This window comes from Oncorhynchus mykiss, chromosome 1, assembly GCF_057628025.1.
Source record: "Oncorhynchus mykiss isolate SJ-2025 chromosome 1, ASM5762802v1, whole genome shotgun sequence".
NCBI classification, from domain to species: domain Eukaryota; kingdom Metazoa; phylum Chordata; class Actinopteri; order Salmoniformes; family Salmonidae; genus Oncorhynchus; species Oncorhynchus mykiss.
Window position 1 is genome coordinate 87,776,186 of NC_143022.1, and position 19,611 is coordinate 87,795,796.

The 19,611-nt window shown below is 43.8% G+C and overlaps 1 protein-coding gene across 3 annotated transcripts in view; it reads left to right on the forward strand.

Moving 5' to 3' along the window:
* Positions 1-4,940: 4,940 nt before the first annotated feature.
* Positions 4,941-19,611, forward strand: part of LOC110532845 (lysyl oxidase homolog 4) — a 60,036-nt gene continuing 45,365 nt past the window's right edge. Inside the window, exons 1-4 of one of the 3 annotated variants that reach the window (XR_016497759.1) lie at positions 4,941-5,104; positions 6,981-7,307; positions 9,623-9,930; positions 10,238-10,452. Coding sequence is in view for 2 of the 3 variants with exons in the window: in XM_090243277.1 (XP_090099403.1) it covers positions 6,983-7,307; positions 9,623-9,930; positions 10,238-10,452 (848 nt within the window). In the remaining variant the exon portion in view is untranslated. The other 2 variants (XM_090243277.1, XM_036987532.2) reach the window with 2 other exon arrangements.

Consider the following 19,611-nt stretch of genomic DNA (forward strand, 5'->3'; position numbering starts at 1 on the left):
AATCAACTGCAAACCCTAATTCCATTTTTTTTTAAACAAAGGTGTGCGTGTGTATGCTTTTGTGTATCTGAAAGAGCGAGAGAGAGCATGTATTTCTGGCCTGCCTTGGCTGATTGTGGCTAAGGGCAGAGCAGGGCCGGGCTGCGTAATTAGAGAGGTGGAGATGGCGAGAGAGCTCAGCCACAGCAACTATACTCTTAAAGACTGTGTGTGTCTCTCGTGCTCTCTTTCTCACTCTCTCACACACACACACACACTCTGCAACCTCCTCTTCCAATCTTTAGGTCAGGCACATTAGCTACACATACACTGCTCACACAGTCTGTTCCTCTTGGTCTTCACAGATGTTTCTCTCTCTTTATCTCTCTCTTTATGTATTTCTGAGCACCTCCAAGATGTATGATACCTACTAATGGTCTAGTTACTTTAGACAGAGACGAAAGTAGGGAGGTTGGTTGGGGAGGATGGGTGGGCGTAATCTGTGACCGTCTAGCAATCAAAGATTGCATGTTCGAGTCACGTCGGTGACAACAGTAGCATTTTAGCTAACCTTTCCCCTAACCCTTATTCTAAACTTAACCCAATTCACCTAACTTGCTACCTAAATGACCTAACCTTTGTCATTGTAGCTCTAACCTTAACTGTAAATTATCCTAACCATTGTTGTTAGTTCCCTTAACTGCTAACATAAATTCTTCCTGTCATTTTCCTTTGTTGTCATAGCGCAACAAGCAACGTGGTATCAGAGAAAGATGTATAATACTATACGTCCTTCAAAATGTATCATGAGTTATTAATCCAATTTGTAAGCTATTTTGTGACTAGGTAAGACGTATGAAACTATACATCCTATAAATCGTATGACATTTTACGACCGCTATTCCATTCATAATGTAACCTAGCGTAGCGTAATATATAATACGAAAGGGAGTGTCGCAGATTAACATACAGAATAATACGAACTGCCCTGAGTCCCCGTTGCTCTGTGTCGTCCAGTGTGATCTCTCGTAGCCTTGCGTTGGGTGTCCCGGACATGTATATTTGGCTGCTTTCCCTATCCCTATTTTCCTATCTCTCTGATAGGGGCCTGTTCTTCCAGTGTGATCTCTCTGATAAACCTCTCTGATAAACTATTTAGATTTTAGTGGCCAAAATGTAAAGTGTGCCTGGGCTAGAGTAACACATTAAGGCCTATCTCTTGCATTTCAAAAATATTAAAAAACGCATGTTTTTTCTGTGTATTATCTTTACCAGATCTAATGTGTTATATTCTCCTACATTCATTTCACATTTACACAAAGTTGAAAGTGTTTCCTTTCAAATGGTATCAATAATATGCAGATCCTTGCTCCAGATCCTGAGCGAGAGGCAGTTAGATTTGGGTATGTCATTTCAGGTGAAAACTGAAGAGGTTTTAATTAAGTACATTTTAGCAATCCCATTTACTTTTGATACCTAAGTATATTTAAAACCAAATACTTTTAGACTTTTACTCAAGTAGTATTTTACTGAGTGACTTTTACTTGAGTCTTATTCTATTAAGATATCTTTACTTTTACTCAAGTATGACAATGTAGTACTTTTTCCTCCCCTGCTGCTACGTTAGGTTATTCCGGTGTTGGTTTTACCGGCCATGCAGGGAGGGACCGCCACTCAAGCATCCAGTCTCACACACCCTGTCCCGGCCTGCCTGGCTGGCACAAACAACTAGATTGCTGGTTCTAGATTCACACAGTCACAGAGACATGCATGCAGCAGGCACGTGCACACACACACCCTACCCTAGGCGGCATGTGGTCTTAGAATGAGGGCTTGCAGTTGATTTTTTCCCACGCATTCAATATTACTGTAATCTACGTTTATCTTTCTCCCCCTGGTTAGTGGTTACACATTCTGCCTGCTGCATCCATCCTTCACCACACATCCTAACCACTGAGTTTTTATCTTTGACACACACACACACACACACACACAGACACACACACAGACACATCGACTAAAACGGAATCAAAAATATACTGAAAAAATATATAAACTCAACATGCAACAATTTCATAGATTTTTACTGAGTTACAGTTCATATGAGGAAATCAGTCAGTTGAAATACTTTCATTAGGCCCTAATCTATGGATTTCAAATGACTAGAATACAGATATGCATCTGTTGGTCACAAAATTGGCCTCAGGATCTTGTTACAGTATTTTTGTGCAATGAAATTGCCATCTATAAAATGCAATTGTGTTCATTGTCCGTAGCCCATACCATAACCCTACAGCCACTATGGGGCACTCTGTTCACAATGTTGACATCAGCAAACCGCTCACCCACACAAAGTCATACATGTGGTTTGTGGTTGTGAGGCCGGTTGGACATACTGCCAAATTCTCTAGAATTGTGGCATTGTGTGACAAAACTGCACATTTTAGTGGCCTTTTATTGCCCCAGCACAAGGTGTACCTGTGTAATGATCATGCTGTTTAATCAGCTTCTTTATATTCCACACCTGTCAGGTGGATGGGTTATCTTGGCAAGGGAGAAATACTCATAGGGATGTAAACATTTGTGCACAAAATTTGAGAGAAATAAGCTTTTTGGCATACAGAAACCTTCTGGGATCTTTTATTTCAGCTCATGAAACATGGGACCATCAATTTATATTTTGTTCAGTGTTCAGTAGATCACGGTTGTGTTCATTAGGGCATGCAATGGAAAATGTTTTACAATGGAAACAAATGTTTTTTGTGTGAAATTTATATGAAAACATATCTGTTTTATAAATATTTTAGAAATCTGTAGAGCCATGCCATCTGTGTCTACCTGTGAATTTACGGTCATCGCCGATGAGAATATGAATCCTATGAATACACCCTGTCCTTCTCAAAATGGAGCTCTGAGGTTTGTGCTTGCACTGAAATACCTTTATCAACACAGCAGTCAGGGGCAGAATATTCCAGGTGGCTAATTCTGTAAGAAATCAAATAAACACCTTTCCAACAAGCAGACAAACAAACCTGGACACCTGGAGGAGGGACCAAATAGGCACCAAATAGAAGAACATTTACTGAAACAGGTAGGGACTGTGGGACTTCTTATCGGAAATGCCCAATAGGAAACACAAAGAACGTTTGTTTCCATTGCAAAACGTTTTAAAACATTTTCCATTGCATGGCCTAATGAACACAACCGTGATCTACTGAACACTGAACTGATCCCAGAACAGACTAACTTGCTGTATTACATATAGAAGCCATAAAGACATGCTGTATGTCATGCAGTGTAAGGGTGAAAGCTAATATACAAATTAGTTCTAGAAAATGTATCATTCATGACGTATAAAGACACATGATGATTGACTGAACAATCCCCTGGAGATGTCTCCCTTGGAAACGACATGCATAGTCTTAGATACAGAAGATATAAGCCTACTACACTGTATAAAAGACAACAGCTGTGATTCCAATTGTCTATCAAAACCTTGCAATTTGAAGTCAAAGAGTCAAACAACAGCTTTTTATTCTTCCTGCTTTATCAGAAAATTGCGGCCACACTTAGGTAAACAGTGAAGTGAGGGCAAGTGACCTTAGAAATCCCCCTCTCACGTATCACACGTTCCTCACTGGTGCTATACCCTCATCAATACTCCCATCTCTGACTACCACCCTTACACTAGCAGAGAGAGAGAGAGAGAGAGAGACAAGGAGGCTGGGCCTATTTTAAAACACTGGTTTGCGGTTGGGCTCAACAAGGAAATATATACCCTGTGGTTTACGCAGCTTCTTTGGGATACTTGGAACTTGACATTTTGGAACTATTCCTGACATAGCAACTTCCTGTTGGTAGCATTTACACAACACACACACACACAGACTTACATAATGTTGGCCTCCTCGAAGACTTGTTGTGTAAAACATTCTGGACCGAGGTTGTGTAAAGGCAACCGTCAGCCTATCAGAGAAGAGAATTTGATGGTGTCACTAGCAGAAACATGTGACTCTAAATGTGAATGATTTGATGATTAGGTTCATTCACTCATGTATTAATTCATTCATTCATGACACATAATCAGTCTTGAATGTACAGGACATATACGCTCTCATGTTGAATTATTTGAATGGTTAAATTGATTAATAAATTCAAAGGACAGACACTGATTCTTCTTTCATGTCAAAGGTATTACCCCAGTATTTCATTATGTTTCTGTGATAAAACGTTTGGATTGTTTTTGACATTATTAAGATAGAATCCTATCTCTCCTCCCTGTAGAGACAACAGTGCCATGCTGTCAATACAGAACATGGAGGAGGGAATACTTTTGCATTAGTTGAACCCATTAAGAAGGCGTAAGACATCATTTACAGTCATTCAACCTGGATGTTTTTGTTTGAAAGATTACTCAGATCCACCCACTGTTGACTCTCCTCCCGTACTGCAGATTGTTATTTTATTAATGTGATCGTGAAAAATCAAGGATACAAACTGAACTGTTTCATCACTTTACCGTCTATCAAGTGAGATTTGTCTCCCTGTGAGTTTATAGGAGATGCAGTGGGTTGTGAGAAGAGACTTTATTTGTTACATGTGACTACATTTTATCTCTATTGGTACAAGAGATGTGTGGGATTATGTACAACAGTGAAATTATACACAGACAGTATCTGAAAACAGATCATTATTTCCCAACAGCACCATTTAAAATGCACACACACCCCAAACTATGTTTATAGTTAAATCAAAATGCAATTAAACAATTGTGTGTGTGTGTGTATGTGTGTGTGTGTGTATGTGTGTGTGTGTGTGTGTGTGTGTGTGTGTGTGTGTGTGTGTGTGTGTGTGTGTGTGTGTGTGTGTGTGTGTGTGTGTGTGTGTGTGTGTGTGTATATGTGTGTGTGTGTGTGTGTGTGTGTGTGTGTCAGCATTTCTGAGTGAGCAGGAAAATTCTTAAAAAGAGAGAGAGAAGAAATGTGGGAGGGAATGAGGGAGGCAGGAGAAGAAAGAGAAAGATTGACCAGAGACCTCATCTAGCAGGCACACTTCCTTACTCAGTCACTCTCTCCTCTCCCGGTCTGGGACGTGTAGGACAGCTGTGTCTGTAGCTTTCTATCAGGTGAGTCCATCCTCCTTACTCAGTCGCTCTCTCCTCTCCCGGTCTGGGACGTGTAGGACAGCTGTGTCTGTAGCTTTCTATCAGGTGAGTCCATCCTCCTTACTCAGTCGCTCTCTCCTCTCCCGGTCTGGGACGTGTAGGACAGCTGTGTCTGTAGCTTTCTATCAGGTGAGTCCATCCTCCTTACTCAGTCGCTCTCTCCTCTCCCGGTCTGGGACGTGTAGGACAGCTGTGTCTGTAGCTTTCTATCAGGTGAGTCCATCCTCCTTACTCAGTCACTCTCTCCTCTCCCGGTCTGGGACGTGTAGGACAGCTGTGTCTGTAGCTTTCTATCAGGTGAGTCCATCCTCCTTACTCAGTCACTCTCTCCTTTCCCGGTCTGGGACGTGTAGGACAGCTGTGTCTGTAGCTTTCTATCAGGTGAGTCCATCCTCCTTACTCAGTCACTCTCTCCTCTCCCGGTCTGGGACGTGTAGGACAGCTGTGTCTGTAGCTTTCTATCAGGTGAGTCCATCCTCCTTACTCAGTCACTCTCTCCTTTCCCGGTCTGGGACGTGTAGGACAGCTGTGTCTGTAGCTTTCTATCAGGTGAGTCCATCCTCCTTTTTGTTTGTATTTTATTTTACCTTTATTTAACTCGGCAAGTCAGTTAAAAACGCATTCTTATTTTCAATGACGGCCTAGGAACAGTGGGTTAACTGCCTGTTCAGGGGCAGAAGGACAGATTTGTACCTTCTCCTGCTCTTTTATTCTCATTTTTTTCCCTTTTTATTGACCTTGCAGTGCTTTTGATGTATAAATCAAATACACATTTTCAGAGAAATATATTTAGTCTAGGTAACTTATGTTAAGTTGACATGTTGGCTTTTATCTGGTTGTGTCTTCTCATACAGGGATGAGCAGGTAGTTAAACATGAGTGGTTGCTTCTTTCTGGATTAGTTGATTAAAGAATAAACATGATTTGATGAACATCAACCTCATCCATTTTTTAAAGATTACGTTTCATTCAAATGCGGAATTTTGTTCCAAATGTAATTATCATCATTTATGATAATAGCTCTATTCTGTATTCTGATGTGTAATTACACAAAGAAAGTTATGGCTTCTGTGCAACTCAATGTGATCTAGTGTATTCTCATGTGTTTCTGAGGATACAGTGAATGTCTCATTTGTGGAGTTATTTAGTCGATTTATAGTTTTATGCAATTCTGTCCGTCCTTCTGCCTGTCTGACTGCCTGTCTCGCTGTGTCTGTGAAGGGGTGAAATACATTTCAATAGCTCCAGGGTGATACTTGTACATATCTGGGGCTGAAAGAACTTAAGAACTGAAATATTTCTAGACTAATTATATGTCTATGTGAAATGCAACCATGGTTCTGTGGTTGAACTTCAGATTTTAATGTCTGGAACGACAAATCCGGCTCATATCAGACTGGTTTCTATCAGGTCCTCTTCATTGTATCTGTAAACTTTGGATTAAGCTTATTTTTATGTTGTTCAAATGTATTTTGAGAGCGAGAGAGAGACTAACCTGTCCACTTACCTGTAGCCTACCTGTCTTTCAGCTCTGAATAGGACAGAATAGGCCAACTCTGTCCAGATGATGTCAGTATTGGCCTGTTTGAAGATAGCCATCTCTCTCTCACTCCCTTACAATTCCACTGCTGGTTATGAGCCAAAATAATGCCTCTTCTTTTAGGGTAGCAAAATATTGAATTGGGATGAATCATCTCTCAATAAAATACTATTGATCACACTATTAAAATCTACTCAATTAATAAACAGCTGATTACCTTCAGTCAATTATGTTGATGACTCTACTAACCCAATTCTCTCTCTCTCTCTCTCTCTCCTGGACGATATTCCATACACAGACATGATGCATCGCATCTTCCTCATCTGCTTGAGTTCTCTGCTCCTCCTCCTCTTCCTCTCCTCCTCCGCGCTTTCGGAACCCCGCCGATGGTCGTCATCCTCACCACGCAGCAGGACCGCGCGCGCTCCGGTTTCCAAGGTGCGCCTGGCGGGAAACTTCGCCCGGGGACTGAACGAGGGTCGCGTGGAAGTGCTTCACAACAGCACGTGGGGGACGGTGTGTGATGACGAAGTGGATATCAAACTAGCCAAAGTCGTCTGCCGCGAGCTGGGCTTTCAGACCGGCATCACGTGGGCGCACAGTGCCAAATATGGAGAGGGTGATGGTAAGCGTTCCAGAGCAGTTGCTGCATTTTTGCAATGATCAAAACGTATCTTTATTTCTGTAATGTAATACAGATAATATACTCTTTAAAATCGAAAGGTACATTAAAAGAAGACAGTCAGCTTCCATTATTTTTATATGGCTGTCAGATGTTAAAGGGATAGTTCACCAAAATTACAAAATTACACAAATGACAAAATTACCCTGTAAGCAGTCTATGAACAACATATGACAGGAATTCATGCTTTAATTTCCCTGTCACTGTTTCCACTTGCTAACGTTTTAGCATTTGTTGCACTAATCCCATTCAAGTCATTGGACCGATATTAGCATTTTTCACGCATCATGTCCGAATCATCTGAAAGTATCAAACATTTCTTGTGAAGCTTAACAAAGTCAGTTATAGATAATATGAACATGATGTGCAGAAAAAGCTCATATCGATCTGTGGGATTTGTGCCACAAATTCTAAAAGGTTAGGATGTGGAAACAGAACCAGGGAAACTAAACCAAAGCATGGATTGCTGTCATTCCTCATCCATAGACTGCTTACATGGTAAGGAAGCCAATACATAATTGAGTAATTTGGGTGAACTTTAGTCCATAGGCCTATCTTTCCAATTCTGTGAAGAGGGCGCCTGCATTCTAACTAAAATTCAGTTCCTAAACCTTTCAGTTTCTAAAGCACTTGACTTTTACTGGCAGGCATGATTAGTAAATAGATATTTCACAACAGCAGTAGCCTATCCCAGGATAGGATGGCAGCGCTAGACAGCTAGCCTAGCTACTGCCATGTCGGTTCACTCACCCTTCCCTTTAATTGTAATTTAAAGTTGGAAATAAAGCATGTCTATAAAACAAGGCAAGTGTAGCACATCGCTGGCAGGGCAAGGCTGTCATTACTCTAAAACAAATGTTCCTCTCAGGCCGTATATTGCCACGCCAGCCTGCCAGGCAGCGACTGTAATGAGGAGTGCAGTGAAGTCCCATAAGTTTTCTTTGTGTCTTTATGATGGTGGCAGGCTCAGCTCATTCACTGCAGGGTTATTTTGGTGATGTAATTGGTGATGTAAACTTGGGTGTTGGAGGCCTACAGAAGCTGGGGAGACAGGCTCCCAGTCCCACAGTTGAGTGTTAGAAGCCTACAGAAGCTGGGGGGACAGACTCCCAGTCCCACAGTTGGGTGTTGGAGGCCTACAGAAGCTGGGGAGACAGGCTCCCTAGTCCCACAGTTGGGTGTTGGAGGCCTACAGAAGCTGGGGAGACAGGCTCCCTAGTCCCACAGTTGGGTGTTGGAGGCCTACAGAAGCTGGGGAGACAGGCTCCCTAGTCCCACAGTTGGGTGTTGGAGGCCTACAGAAGCTAGGGAGACAGGCTCCCAGTCCCACAGTTGGGTGTTGGAGGCCTACAGAAGCTGGGGAGACAGGCTCCCAGTCCCACTGTTGGGTGTTGGAGGCCTACAGAAGCTGGGGAGACAGGCTCCCTAGTCCCACAGTTGGGTGTTGGAGGCCTACAGAAGCTGGGGAGACAGGCTCCCAGTCCCACAGTTGGGTGTTGGAGGCCTACAGAAGCTGGGGAGACAGGCTCCCAGTCCCACAGTTGGGTGTTGGAGGCCTACAGAAGCTGGGGAGACAGGCTCCCAGTCCCACTGTTGGGTGTTGGAGGCCTACAGAAGCTGGGGAGACAGGCTCCCAGTCCCACAGTTGGGTGTTGGAGGCTTACAGAAGCTGGGGAGACAGGCTCCCAGTCCCACAGTTGGGTGTTGTAGGCCTACAGAAGCTGGGGAGACAGGCTCCCAGTCCCACTGTTGGGTGTTGGAGGCCTACAGAAGCTGGGGAGACAGGCTCCCAGTCCCACAGTTGGTTGTTGGAGGCCTACAGAAGCTGGGGAGACAGGCTCCCAGTCCCACTGTTGGGTGTTGGAGGCCTACAGAAGCTGGGGAGACAGGCTCCCAGTCCCTCAGTTGGGTGTTGGAGGCCTACAGAAGCTGGGGAGACAGGCTCCCTAGTCCCACTGTTGGGTGTTGGAGGCCTACAGAAGCTGGGGAGACAGGCTCCCAGTCCCACAGTTGGGTGTTGGAGGCTTACAGAAGCTGGGGAGACAGGCTCCCAGTCCCACAGTTGCATCTTATTACTGTATATGGCATATTTACGGGCACATTTTTATCAAATGTGGCTATCAATTATTATATCAGTGAAGGAATGAATAAAGGGATGGATGATTCAATCAGTCAATCAGTCAATACTTGAATCCGTCCAACCACAATGACAAGTTGATGTCCATATCCGATAATAACCCTGTTTCCCGCGTCCCCAGGTCCTATCTGGATGGACAACGTGCGTTGTGACGGCACAGAGAAGACTGTGAAAGACTGTAAACATAACGGCTGGGGTGTCAATGATTGCAAGCACTCTGAGGACCTTGGCGTGGTCTGCAGTCCGGAGCGACGACTGGACCAGGTCACGGGGTCACGTAATGGTCAGTCAGTGGCCCTGCGTCCGGATGTCAGCGTCTCGCCCCAGTGGCAAAGCATCCTGGCCAGCCGCAGTAACCCCCGACAGGCCCATCATGGGAACGGACACCCTCCAGAGAGGCCCAGCCAGAGACAGCACCACTACAACCCGGTAGGTAGCATTGCACCTTATACTCTCTATCCCTGCTACCGCTAGTAGTAAAGTAGACGTAACCTGAGACAACATCTATACAAACTGGTAAGCAGCTACAGTGGGCACCACCAACTCTATAACTCTGGTACTTGCTAATGTCTGGTATTTGCTGATCAACCACCGATACTGCCAATGCCAATCAATTAACCAATCAATCTATATATTTACTGTCCCAGTTGGAAATTATTCACTTAAGTCATTTGAATTTGAAAGTGTCCTTGATCAAACTTTTTTACAGCAAATTTTTAAATCCCCATCCCCTCAGTATTCCAGCAAGGTGCGTATCCAGGAGGTGCGTCTGCGGCCCATCCTGATGCACACTAAGAAGCGGGCCCTGATCACTGAGGGCGTGGTGGAAGTGAAGCATGCTGGGAGATGGAGGCAGGTGTGTGACCTGGGCTGGAACCTCAACAGCAGCAGAGTGGTGTGTGGAATGCTGGGGTTCCCTGAGGCAGAACTACACAACGAAAGAACATACAAGTAAATAACCCACTCCATTCAGCCCTGCAGATTCAGAGATTCAGAGTGTTTAATAGTCACATGTTCAGGGTTACAGGTGTGATTGTTGTTCAGATTCAGTGTTTAATAGTCACATGTTCAGGGTTACAGGTGTGATTGTGGTTCAGATTCAGTGTTTAATAGTCACATGTTCAGGGTTACAGGAGGGATTGTTGTTCAGATTCAGTGTTTAATAGTCACATGTTCAGGGTTACAGGTGGGATTGTTGTTCAGATTCAGTGTTTAATAGTCACATGTTCAGGGTTACAGGAGGGATTGTTGTTCAGATTCAGTGTTTAATAGTCACATGTTCAGGGTTACAGGTGTGATTGTTGTTCAGATTCAGTGTTTAATAGTCACATGTTCAGGGTTACAGGAGGGATTGTTGTTCAGATTCAGAGTGTTTAATAGTCACATGTTCAGGGTTACAGGTGGGATTGTTGTTCAGATTCAGTGTTTAATAGTCACATGTTCAGGGTTACAGGAGGGATTGTTGTTCAGATTCAGTGTTTAATAGTCACATGTTCAGGGTTACAGGTGTGATTGTGGTTCAGATTCAGAGTGTTTAATAGTCACATGTTCAGGGTTACAGGAGGGATTGTTGTCCAGATTCAGTGTTTAATAGTCACATGTTCAGGGTTACAGGTGGGATTGTTGTCCAGATTCAGTGTTTAATAGTCACATGTTCAGGGTTACAGGTGGGATTGTTGTTTAGATTCAGTGTTTAATAGTCACATATTCAGGGTTACAGGAGGGATTGTTGTCCAGATTCAGTGTTTAATAGTCACATGTTCAGGGTTACAGGAGGGATTGTTGTTCAGATTCAGAGGGTTTAATAGTCAGTCACATGTTCAGGTTTACAGGAGGGATTGTTGTTCAGATTCAGTGTTTAATAGTCACATGTTCAGGGTTACAGGAGGGATTGTTGTTCAGATTCAGTGTTTAATAGTCACATGTTCAGGGTTACAGGAGGGATTGTTGTTCAGATTCAGAGGGTTTAATAGTCACATGTTCAGGGTTACAGGAGGGATTGTTGTCCAGATTCAGTGTTTAATAGTCACATGTTCAGGGTTACAGGTGGGATTGTTGTTCAGATTCAGTGTTTAATAGTCACATGTTCAGGGTTACAGGAGGGATTGTTGTTCAGATTCAGTGTTTAATAGTCACATGTTCAGGGTTACAGGAGGGATTGTTGTTCTGATTCAGTGTTTAATAGTCACATGTTCAGGGTTACAGGAGGGATTGTTGTTCTGATTCAGAGTGTTTAATAGTCACATGTTCAGGGTTACAGGAGGGATTGTTGTTCAGATTCAGAGTGTTTAATGGTCACATGTTCAGGGTTACAGGAGGGATTGTTGTTCAGATTCAGTGTTTAATAGTCACGTGTTCAGGGTTACAGGAGGGATTGTTGTTCAGATTCAGTGTTTAATAGTCACATGTTCAGGGTTACAGGAGGGATTGTTGTTCAGATTCAGTGTTTAATAGTCACATGTTCAGGGTTACAGGAGGGATTGCAGGGTACAGTGAGCTACAACATCTAGGATTAAGGGAAATATATATATATATATATGTATTTTTTTTTACCTTTATTTAAACTAGGTAAGTCAGTTAAGAACACATTCTTATTTACAGTAACAGCATAGGAACAGTGGGTTAACTGCCTGTTCAGGGGCAGAACGACAGATTTTCACCTTTTTACCAGCTCGGGGATTCGATCTAGCAACCTTTCAGTTATTGGCCCAACTCTCTAACCACTAGGCTCCCTGCTCTAACCACTAGGCTACCTGCTCTAACCACTAGGCTACCTGTTCTAACCACTAGGCTACCTGCTCTAACCACTAGGCTACCTGCTCTAACCACTAGGCTACCTGTTCTAACCACTAGGCTACCTGCTCTAACCACTAGGCTCCCTGCTCTAACCTCTAGGCTACCTGTTCTAACCACTAGGCTACCTGCTCTAACCACTAGGCTACCTGCTCTAACCACTAGGCTCCCTGTCTCTAACCACTAGGCTCCCTGCTCTAACCACTAGGCTACCTGCTCTAACCACTAGGCTCCCTGTCTCTAACCACTAGGCTCCCTGCTCTAACCACTAGGCTCCCTGTCTCTAACCACTAGGCTCCCCGCTCTAACCACTAGGCTCCCTGCTCTAACCACTAGGCTACCTGTTCTAACCACTAGGCTACCTGTTCTAACCACTAGGCTCCCTGCTCTAACCACTAGGCTACCTGCTCTAACCACTAGGCTACCTGTTGTAACCACTAGGCTACCTGCTCTAACCACTAGGCTACCTGTTCTAACCACTAGGATACCTGTTCTAACCACTAGGCTACCTGTTCTAACCACTAGGCTCCCTGCTCTAACCACTAGGCTACCTGCTCTAACCACTAGGCTACCTGTTCTAACCACTAGGCTACCTGTTCTAACCACTAGGCTACCTGTTCTAACCACTAGGCTCCCTGCTCTAACCACTAGGCTCCCTGTCTCTAACCACTAGGCTCCCTGTCTCTAACCACTAGGCTCCCTGCTCTAACCACTAGGCTCCCTGTCTCTAACCACTAGGCTCCCTGTCTCTAACCACTAGGCTCCCTGCTCTAACCACTAGGCTACCTGTTCTAACCACTAGGCTCCCTGCCACCCCAAAATAATGGAAATGGTAATAAACCCCCCCCCCCCCAATATAAATAGAAATAGCACTATATACATCATAACAACTGTAGCAGTGATGAATAAAGAAATGTCCATTGGGGTGGAAGCAGAGTAAAGACTGTTGAGGGAGTGGGGAGAATGACCATAGCAAATAGTTGGAAGGTGTAGGGGGTGGTTTTCGGACAGGGCTGAGGTTTTGTCCGGATGTACATGTCCTCATGTGTATGGTATTCATATTAGGAAGTCTCTCAGTTGTCAGACAAAACGTCCTCAGTTGTCAGACTCACTCACTTACTCACTGACACACTGACTCACTGACACACTAACACACTGACTCACTGACTCACTGACATACTGACTCACTGACTCACTGACTCACTGACTCACTGACACACTGACTCACTCACTCACTCACTCACTCACTCACTCACTCACTCACTCACTCACTAACACACTGACTCATGACACACTGACACACTGACTCACTGACACACTGACACACTGACTCACTGACTCACTGACACACTGACACACTGACTCACTGACTCACTGACACACTGACTCACTGACACACTGACACACTGACTCACTGACTCACTGACTCACTGACACACTGACACACTCATGGACACACTGACTCACTGACACACTGACTCACTGACACACTGACTCACTGACACACTGACTCACTCACTCACTCACTCACTCACTCACTCACTCACTGACACACTGACACACTGACTCACTGACTCACTGACTCACTGACACACTGACACACTGACTCACTGACTCACTGACACACTGACTCACTGACACACTGACACACTGACTCACTGACTCACTGACACACTGACACACTCATGGACACACTGACTCACTGACACACTGACTCACTGACACACTGACTCACTGACACACTGACTCACTGACACACTGACTCACTCACTCACTCACTCACTCACTCACTCACTCACTCACTAACACACTGACTCACTGACACACTGACTCACTGACACACTGACACACTGACCCACTGACTCACTGATACACTGACACACTGACTCACTGACTCACCGACACACTCACTCACGGACACACTGACTCACTGACACACTGACTCACTGACTCACTGACACACTGACTCACTGACACACTCACTCACGGACACACTGACTCACTGACACACTGACTCACTGACACACTGACACACTCACTCACTGACTCACTGACTCACTGACACACTCACTCACGGACACACTGACTCACTGACACACTGACACACTGACTCACTGACACACTCACTCACTGACACACTGACACACTGACACACTGACACACTGACTCACTGACACACTGACTCACTGACTCACTGACTCACTGACTCACTGACACACTCACTCACGGACTCACTGACACACTGACACACTGACACACTGACTCACTGACACACTCACTCACTGACACACTGACACACTGACACACTGACACACTGACTCACTGACACACTGACTCACTGACTCACTGACACACTGTCTCACTCACTCACCGACCTAACTGTACTTCCTCTGACCCTGTGGAAATCAGTGGTATTAGGAAGGTTTAGCTTAGAACCGAGGGAGAACCAAGCATTAGCACGACTATTTCTGTCCCATCATGAATGAAAGTCCTCTGTCCAGACTGTCATGGACATCCTACTGTAATTATTTCCTAATGGTTTTGTCCTGTGTGACTCAAAGTGGAGACATTCATTCTCCATATAGGCTGCAGCTACTGTAGCTTGCCCCGTGTGTGTGTGTGTGTGTGTGTGTGTGTGTGTGTGTGTGTGTGTGTGTGTGTGTCTGTGTCTGTGTCTGTGTCTGTGTCTGTGTCTGTGTGTGTGTGTGTGTGTGTGTGTGTGTGTGTGTGTGTGTGTGTGTGTGTGTGTGTGTGTGTGTGTGTGTGTGTGTGTGTGTGTGTGTGCGTGCGTGCGTGCGTGCATGCATGACTGAACTGACCATAACATCTGTTCTGATTCCTGTATCTGTTTAAAGAGAGAGCTACTGTTTTAGCCATTTCCTCACTAGACCTTTCCCTGTCATGTTACATTCAAGTGAGGGGAGTTTCAAGACTGGATTGGTACATTTTCAGAGGTGATTAATTCCAATGAGATATTTAGCTCCATAATGGCACCGTGGAAGACAGAGGCCCTACCTAGGCTCATAGCCAGTATACTGGAATTGTAAGGGAGACGAGAGAGAAACAGGACAAGGTTGGTGTAGTCTGAAGAACTTCAGAAGAATTCATAGGCAGTTGAATTCTGTTGGCCTCTTGTTTTTAAACCTGTGAGGTCACAGAAACAATGTTCAAAGAAGGAGGAATGAAAGAAAGGAAAAAAGATGACAACAGAAGAAGAAGAAGAAAAATAAAGTAGGGAATAAATAAATAGACTGAGAGTGGATATATTCAGGACTATTTGTCTGTTTGTTTTGACAAGTACATGTGGTCCAATGGCCGTGTCCGAAATCTGTCTTGCCTATTATTATTATTGTACGGGACATTTACATTATAGTCATTTAGTTGACGCTCTTATTCAGAGACTTACAGGAGCAATTAGGGTTAAGTGCCTTGCGACCTTTCACCCCTTCTTTACTGCTCGTTCATTTGGGTACAGCTTGTCACCTCAGCTAATTATAGGCTGCTGTCAAACCCACATGGATCTGACAAGACGACTCCTCCTCAATAGTGTTCAGATAATTCTTCTACATGAAAAGACTAAATAAGTATGACATCAAGACACTTAAATCATACAACATTTTCGAAATATCAAATACTATAAAACATTCTATTTTTGAAAACCTAAAATGCCTACTTTTTAGAACGCAAGTAAAGATATTTGGCCATTATCTTTTCAGAGTTCAAACCGCCAGTTTGTTTTTCTGTCAGTATGTTTCATTCTCAGTTGAGTAAATAACAAGGCATTTGGGACGGCAGTGGTTGCTTTCTATTTTAATTCAGTTGGGTCTCTGTGTCCTAGGGTTGACCTGGTGTTGTGTTCCGAAGGGACAAACGAGAGAACACATCTGGAAACGCACAACAAAAAGGGACTTTCTCATTGGCTAAATTCCATCTGTTTCAAAGCGTTTTCTGTAATCGCGTGCCTACTGAACTGTACCCCAGTGTTTGTGTGCCTGCTGGTCCAGCTAGTGAAAGCTTTATACCTGGCACCACATCACTCTGATATGACCCAGAAAGGCCAGATCGTTTTTTTTTATACCTCAGATTAGACAGACATGTTTAAAGTCTGTATAGTTTATTAAGGCCAGTTTTGCTATTTTATAGCTTTGTTCTCATGGATTTTATTAGTATTTTAGTCCTGGTTGGTTGATCATTTAAGACACTACAGTTTTTATGTGTAGCCCAATATCCCACATTCTAAAATAGAATGAGTGATTGACTTACTGATGATTGATTGATTTTAACATGGCTTAAAGGTGCAGTCTGTAACTTTGATAATTATCACATTCGTCCAAGAACCTAAATGAAAATATAATTTATTTCACAGAAAATGAAAGTTACTGTAGTCCTAACCCAGTAGAACCCAATTAGGACTGGCATGACCTGGCATGAATTGACCTACAGTAGCTTGTTCAGACAGTCTCTAGTCCATTCTTAGAAAGCTCAAACGAGACCAGAGCATATGGCTCCTGTCCCCTCCTGGCTCTTGTCCATGTCTACTGGTCTGGATGAGACCCTGGAGATGTTGTAATTGTAGGTTGGGCAGTACTGAGGCTCTCCAGGTTTCTGCCCTGCTTGCCGCCAGAGAAAAAACACCCCAATTATAGCTGTGTGTGTGTGTCTGTCTGTTGATGGCTGTAAGTGCTTGTGTGTGTGTGTATGCATGCATCCTGTGTGTGTGTGTGTGTGTGTGTGTGTGTGTGTGTGTGTGTGTGTGTGTGCGCGCATCGTTCATGTGTGTGTGTGTCTGTGTGTGTGTGTGTGCGCGCGCATCGTTCATGTGTGTGTGTGTCTGTGTGTGTGAAGAACAGTGTGTAGGACTGAGCCACTCAGACTACCCAGGGTTTTCTACTGTCTCCAATTATAGCTTGGGCCCAGCTGTGGCCCCACTGTGTCAGCAACTGTCTGTCTCTCTCTGTCACCGTGGAGATTAGAGGTCCTACAATTGATTAATTGCGCTTCAGCCGAGATGGGGGTGTATCATTTTCCTTAGAGTGACATTTTTTGTAACCGATTCAGTCTCGGTTGGTGTCTCAGATCTGAGAAACCTGAGGGATCTAATGTGAGCTTGTCTCTAATTTATATAGCTTCTTTTGATTTAAGGGGCGGCAGGGTAGCCTAGTGGTTAGAGCGTTGGACTAGTAACCGAGTTCAAACCCCCGAGCTGACAAGGTACAAATCTGTCATTCTGCCCCTGAACAGGCAGTTTACCCACTGTTCCTAGGCTTTCATTGAAAATAAGAATTTGTTCCTAACTGACTTGCCTAGTTAAATAAAGGTAAAATAAATGTAGGCCTATGTATGGCGGGCGGCTGTGCTTTTGGCGTTTAACTGTGGTTGTCAGCCCAAGCTGTAATTCATTCAGTTGTGTTTTGACTGACATGTTTTATTGCATGTACTGTACTTGCATAAGAGATCGTCCATAGCCAAGTAGGAGCTCACAGGCTATCATCTCTGAGCCCATAGAAAGAGGATCATCCATGATAGGAGGACACAGACTATGCAACTATGCAACTTCATCTGGACAACTCAAAACTGTGGATCTAAGATCGATGGTTCCCAGCAATCACTATCCTGACAAAGACATTTGGTGTTGAAAGTAGTTGCTATTCATATCCGGGGTTCAAACATTGCATTGGGTACTCCTCTTCTTCTGGCACTGCAGGGTAAGGGAGGAAGATACTGGAGAGGGAGAGAGAGAGGTGAAGGGGGTGAGAAAGTGGTAAAGTGGTAAGGAAAGCAAGGGAGTGTGACGGTGATGAATAAAGAAACAGCAGGGTGATTGTTGTCGTTTAGCAACAGGGGTGGCTCCCTATAATTAGCCTCTCTCTCTCTCTCTCTCTCTCTCTCTCTCTCTCTCTCTCTCTCTCTCTCTCTCGGTAAACGAGGGGTAGAGCCTGTAACACGCTGATTATACAGGCAGACTGGGGTTCTGGGAAGGAGAACCGTTAAACACATTTAAGCACATACCATTATAGAGTCAGAGGTGTAGTGAACAGTAGTTCTGTTTTCTAACCCACCTGCTCAATATGTGTGTTCATACAAGTGTTCATAATATTCACTAGCTAGCTAATTAACATTTGTACAATCATATTAGAGAAAGAGGGATATGTGCACCCTAAATATAGTACCTTCAGAAAGTATTCACACTCCTTGACTTTTTCCACATTTTGTTGTGTTACGGACTCAATTTAAAATGAATTCAATAGAGATTTTGTGTTACTGGCCTGCACTCAATACACCATAATGTCAATCTGGAATTATGTTTTTTTTTAAATGAAAAGCTGAAATGTCTTAGTGTTTAATATGATTATTGAATGACTACCTCATCTCTGTACCCCACAATACAATTATCTGTAAGGTCCATCGAGCAGTGAATTTCAAACACGGATTTAACCACAAAGACCAGGGAGGTTTTCCAATGCCTCGCAAAGAAGAGCACCTATTGGTAGATGGGTAGAAATGAAAAACAGCAGACGTTGAATACCCCTTTGAGCATGGTGAAGTTATAAATTACACTTTGGGTGGTGTATCAACACACCCAGTCACTACAAAGACACAGGCGTCCTTCCTAACTCAGTTGCCGGAGAGGAAGGAAACCGCTCAGGGATTTCACCATGAGGCCAATGGTGATTTTAAAACAGTTACAGAGTTTAATGGCTGTGATAGGAGAAAACTGAGGATGGATCCACAACATTGTAGTTTCTCCACAATACTAACATATTGTGAAAATAAGGAAGCCTGTACATGCATCCTTTTTGCAATAAGGTGCTAAAGTAAAACTGCAAACAAATTGGTCAAAGTAATAAACTTCATGTCCTGATTATAAAGTGTCATGTTTGGGGGAAATCCAACACAACACACCACTGTTCATATTTTCAAGCTTGGTGGTAGATGCATCATGTTATGGGTATGCTTTTCATTGGCAAGGACTAGGTAGTTTTTTAAGGATAAAAATAAACAGAATAGAGCTAAGCACAGGCAAAATCCTAGAGGAAAACCTGGTTCAAACCTGGGAGACAAATTCACCTTTCAGCAGGACAATAACCTAAAACACAAGCCCAAATATACACTGGAGTTGCTTACCAAGAAGGCAGTGGGTGGCAGAGTTACAGTTTTGACTTAATTAAATCGGCTTGAAAATCCATGGCAAGACTTGACATGGCAAGAGTTAAGGGACAAACAACTTGAGCTTGTGCAAATATTATACAATCCAGGTGAGCAAAGCTCTTAGAGACTTAACCAGAAATACTCATCAGCTGTAATCGCTGCCAAAGT